This window comes from Pleurodeles waltl, chromosome 10, assembly GCF_031143425.1.
Source record: "Pleurodeles waltl isolate 20211129_DDA chromosome 10, aPleWal1.hap1.20221129, whole genome shotgun sequence".
NCBI lineage: Eukaryota > Metazoa > Chordata > Amphibia > Caudata > Salamandridae > Pleurodeles > Pleurodeles waltl.
The window spans coordinates 41803902-41808874 of NC_090449.1; the positions used below are offsets into that span (position 1 = coordinate 41803902).

Consider the following 4973-nt stretch of genomic DNA (forward strand, 5'->3'; position numbering starts at 1 on the left):
CTTCCTGTGATGTCACTGAGCTAAAAATGATATGGGATGTTGTGCTATCCCTAGAATTTTAGTCTAAAGGCCTCCAGGAGACCACACTTTTAGTGTTTGTCAAAACTTCTGCTTTGCAGCATTCATGAACCCCAACCTAAAAAGACCCCTGGCTAGGACAGAGAAGTGATTATAGTTTGGGGATTGGTTTAAGCTCTCACATACAGACGTAGGTAATGATAGAACTTTGATTCTGAGAGTAGGTTGTAGTTCATTTTAGAGCACTTACATCAATGAAGTTACATTCAAAGGCCTCAAACTGGCTATTCATCAGAAAACCTATATCATGCTGGGTCAGATCTCAGACAGCAGGTCTGACATTGGCGACAGTAGCACAGAGTTATCCTCTAGACTATGAAGACCTTACAGTCTTAGAACTGATACAGCAGAGCTATTTTCAAGTTACATAGATATTTGTGCCCAAACTGTCATACAGGACACCAATCCTTCCGAATACACATTTATTATGGGTCCAGGATTCAGCAGAGATAACCCTCAAGTTACTTGGATTTTATAGTCTGAGTGCCAAGAACTGTCCTTAAGATATACATCTTATAGCCCCAGCTGTCTGAGCTGCCTCTATGCTTACACCTACGTTTACACAGACTCTACAGTGTCTGTTCTCAGGTGTAATTATTCCCAGGTTATTCCCAGGTTACACAGCTATCACACCCACTGACAGGGCCAGCACTTTCATAATCTGAGGCGTGTGGGTGTCATTTATTGATGGTCTGAAATTACTAAGAAGAAAAAAAGACTAACACATGTTCTTGAGGCAAAATTATATTTTATCTGGCATGCTTGAAAATACTTACAGTTTCTTCACCCAGGCTTCAGCAGAGATTTCCCCAAGATGCACAGATTTATTGGAAGAAGTGGCAGGACTACACAGAGGGCCCAGATGAGTAGAACTATCCCCCAGTCTACATGGCTCTTGCACACTAAGTTAACAGATGTTCTTCTTAGATGTCCTGATTGACAAGTTACGCACAGCACAACTATCCTTCAGGTTACCCAGATCATGCAAACCTAAATATAAGGACACCATCAACTGCTTGGAGGAGAAAATAAAACAAGACACAGGGCGCTGCACAGATACTTTGAAATCAATTCTATTTTCCCAAGTACCTGGGGATCTCGTTTTGAACCATCAATATATACATAGACTATACATATAGATAAATACACACGTTTTTAAAGGGCAGATCACTTCTTGGGTGCAGTTCTGCTGGTGATATCAACTAGACTTGGCTGGCAGAGTATCATATCTGAAGGAGGTGTTTTTTTCACACCGAACAAGGCGTCTGAAGTGCAAAGATTCCTAATAAGGAATCGTAAATTGTATCAAATAACGATTTGCAATTTGTGATTTCCTATTAAGAATGTCTTAAAATGGATTTCATAGAAGTGCGTTCAGTTTGTATACCTGCGTCAACCAAAAACATTGCTTTTTTAACCAAACTACATGCTAATAGGGTGGTCATAAAATACTGAATCTGAGTAGGTCACAATTCGACATACCTTATTAATATGTATGAGGAGATTTCATTGGTTAGAGTCTAAGGCATTGTGGCCTGCTTGGGTCAGCAGGCCACCATGACAACCATATCTGTAACTGCTTTAAATAAAGCAATTTGTTTTGCTACATTAAAGGCAGTTTGTTTTCCTAAAAAGAAACTTAATAATTTTGCAAACATTTTTTAGAAGTAGGCAGTGTTCAAATGAACCACTGCCTGCCCCCAAAAAATGTTCTTGTCGGCATTCACGAAGGGGTTCCTCAGAGTCCCCTTTCAGTTTGTGAATTATTACCATACACGCATAAAAGGTGTGGGGTGATGCTGATGAGAACTGGACTATTGGGCCCTGTTCAGGAAGCGCTAGTTAGGCGCATATTCTCCAGGCAAGGAAAGGATGTGAAGAGTGGCTGTACCTTGGATGGAGTTCCCTTTATGGACTGGGTGGTCTCACACACTTTATAGTGTCATGCTTCATCATATGACCACCTAGCCCCACCCAGGTAAGATGGTACTACCTGGGTGGACTCCAGGTCAAAGCTCTAATGTCACCTAAAGGTGAGTTTTTTTGTAGTTCTTGGGAGTTCTGTGTTCTGTGATGTGGGCTAATGAATGGATGTTAGGTGCAAAACAAAGTAAAGTTAACAGTAACAGCTCTGATTTTGTAATTTTGAAGTTCTGTGTGAAAGCCAACAGGATTTTATCTATTCATATTGAAGGAACACTACCATATCTGGTGGGTAAAACCATAGTCTGTTGCCTTTTAATAAGGTCTAATGCATTAATAAGGGATGTGGGTTTCCTAGTATTATGGAGAACACCCTGCCACAACCAGTAGGCCTTAATTGTTAATAATGTATGTCCTTATATATTTTGTGATAGGCACACATAGGGTGCACTTGTATTGGTGTTACTCGGGAGAAGTCTGGCTAGTGCCTAAATCGGTCAAGGCATCCCAGGAATAGCAGGGCTAATCCAGATTTAGGGGTTTAGTTGCTCACTGTGTCCTTTCCTTAGGTTATATGATTTGCACAATTGAGGCTGTTTTTTGTATCAGATGGACTGTTCATATTTGTGGCACAGCCTAGCCTTAAACCCATGCGCTGGGTGCCAACATGAGCAATACATCTGATTACAATGAATGTACTTCCCTCACGACAGCCGGGCCCGGGGGCACAGCATTCAGGTGAAATATGGAGCAGCTGCTTCAATCATCCGCTCCGTGTTTCACTGTGTAGATGGCACCCGGCTGTACTTTAGTGAGGGGACAGAGATCATCCTGTATGCCCGTGCACTGAGTGCACCCACTGCCAAGGAGATGTTTGGGACCTCCTTTGTCCCCTCCACTGAGCTGCCCTTAGGGGCGCAGTGACAGTGCATCACATTTTTGTGGTGCACCTTCAGAGCTCCTTCTGATGGCTTCTTTGCATTTTAGTCCACATCCTAATATGACGTGGATGCAGAGACAAAGAGATTCCTTCATTTGTATGGGATGTGGATCCATGCAATGAGGGAATGCCCTCTCGAGATAGCGACACCTGTGTGCCAGCACTATCAGTATTACAGAAGGGGCTCCACATGCCTCTGAGGCCCATTCTGTAATACTGAATTACTCTGGGAGCGTTCAAAGTGGTCACACTTGCCCACTGCACCCCCCAGGGCACTTTGTGCAGTACAGCTCCTGGTAGTTTGCAAGACCTCATAAAGGAAATTAAAATTAGTATTTCTGACTGTGAGTTTGTAAATATTGGTGCCTAGTATTTGGTTGCATGTGCCTTAAAGTGCATATTTTAAAATAACTGAATGAACAATATGTTATTAAGGGCTAATGTGTGTGTTGCTGAGTTCTGTGTTTCTAATCCAAAGCACTTCCCTGACACAGCCTCGGACTGCTCTGTCTCACCATCCTAAGACTGAAGAGCTAAAAGGTGTAGTTGGTCTCCAGTTTGAGTGTCTGTGGCACACCAAAGTTGAACGATCTCCCAAATAGGGCTTCTCACAGTATGTTATACAAATTTCAATAAAATAACAGAACATATCCATGCAACACAGTGAAACATATATAATTTAACTCTAATCTCTTGATGTGACAGCAGAAATTCTTGAGGCATTTACAGTTTTCCCGATTACATGTATTTTATCGAAGAGCTGAATTATGCTTACTGAAAAATATGATTCACAAATGTTAATTGTATTTGTAACTCATAGGTAAATGGAGGACAGTAACCAAACTGCTGCTGCTGAATTTCTGCTCCTGGGACTTTCCTATCGTCCTCAGGATAAGGTGTTGCTCTTCATTGTATTCCTCTCCATGTACATGATAACCATCCTCGGAAATGCCATGATCATAGCAGCCATTGCCCAGGATTCAAAACTTCATAACCCAATGTATGTTTTCCTTGGCAGCTTTTCCTGTGTGGACATCTGCCTGGCATCAACCACAGTCCCCAAGCTTCTAGTCAACCAACTGTCTATAAGGAAGAGCATCTCTTTCACCGGTTGCTTCACCCAAATGTACTTCTTCATTTCTGCAGTAACCATGGAGAATTTGTTGCTAGGTGTCATGGCTTATGACCGATATGTGGCCATTTGCAGACCCCTTCATTACCCAAACATTATGACTAAGAGGATGTGCACTTTGATGCTGGCCTTGTCAGGGCTCATGGCTTGCCTGCACTCTCTGCTACACACTGTTCTGGCCTCTGAACTCTCCTTCTGCAGGTCCAACCAAGTCCACCACTTCTTCTGTGACCTCCCACCCGTTCTCAAACTCTCTTGCTCGGACACATCATTCAATGAACTGGCCATATTCACTGAAGGCTCTGTCTTGCTCAGCCCTTTCCTGCTCACTACTTTCTCCTACATTCACATTGTCAGGACTATCCTGAAGATAAGGTCTGTTGCAGGAAGACACAAGGCCTTCTCCACCTGCTCCTCTCACCTCACCATGGTTACTTTGTTCTATGGGACCTTGTTCTTCATGTACTTCCGGCCTTCCTCCAGCTACTTCCTTGACTATGACAAAGTTGTCAGCGTTGTTTACACAGTGGTAATTCCCATGATGAACCCCTTCATATACAGCCTTCGAAACAAGGATGTCTTAAAGGCAATACATAAAGTGATAGGAAAAAAATCAAGAACCCCAACATCTTAATATTTATATAAAAATCCCATCTGCACTATTCCAATTGAACAATATTTATTGCATGTTGCCCAACATTGCCTGAGCTTCTTTTTCAATAGAGAATAGGAGAAGAGATAATAAAATACTGCCTGTGGTTTGGAAAAAATACAAATACGCAAATTCATTGGAACAGGTTTTAGAAAAATAAGATACGCTTGGAAAAGGCACATGTTGGCTTAGGAGGCAAGGTCACATTTTACATCATATGACTCCATATCGTGAGAAGTCAGCCTGTG

The 4973-nt window shown here is 42.2% G+C and overlaps 1 protein-coding gene across 1 annotated transcript; it reads left to right on the forward strand.

Annotated features, from left to right (window-relative positions):
- The first annotated feature begins 3704 nt into the window (after positions 1 to 3704).
- Positions 3705 to 4707, forward strand: LOC138262321 (olfactory receptor 1F1-like). The gene has a single exon (XM_069212220.1). The coding sequence runs from the start codon at positions 3766 to 3768 to the stop codon at positions 4705 to 4707; it is 942 nt and encodes a 313-aa protein (XP_069068321.1). The 5' UTR covers positions 3705 to 3765.
- The last annotated feature ends 266 nt before the right edge of the window (positions 4708 to 4973 follow it).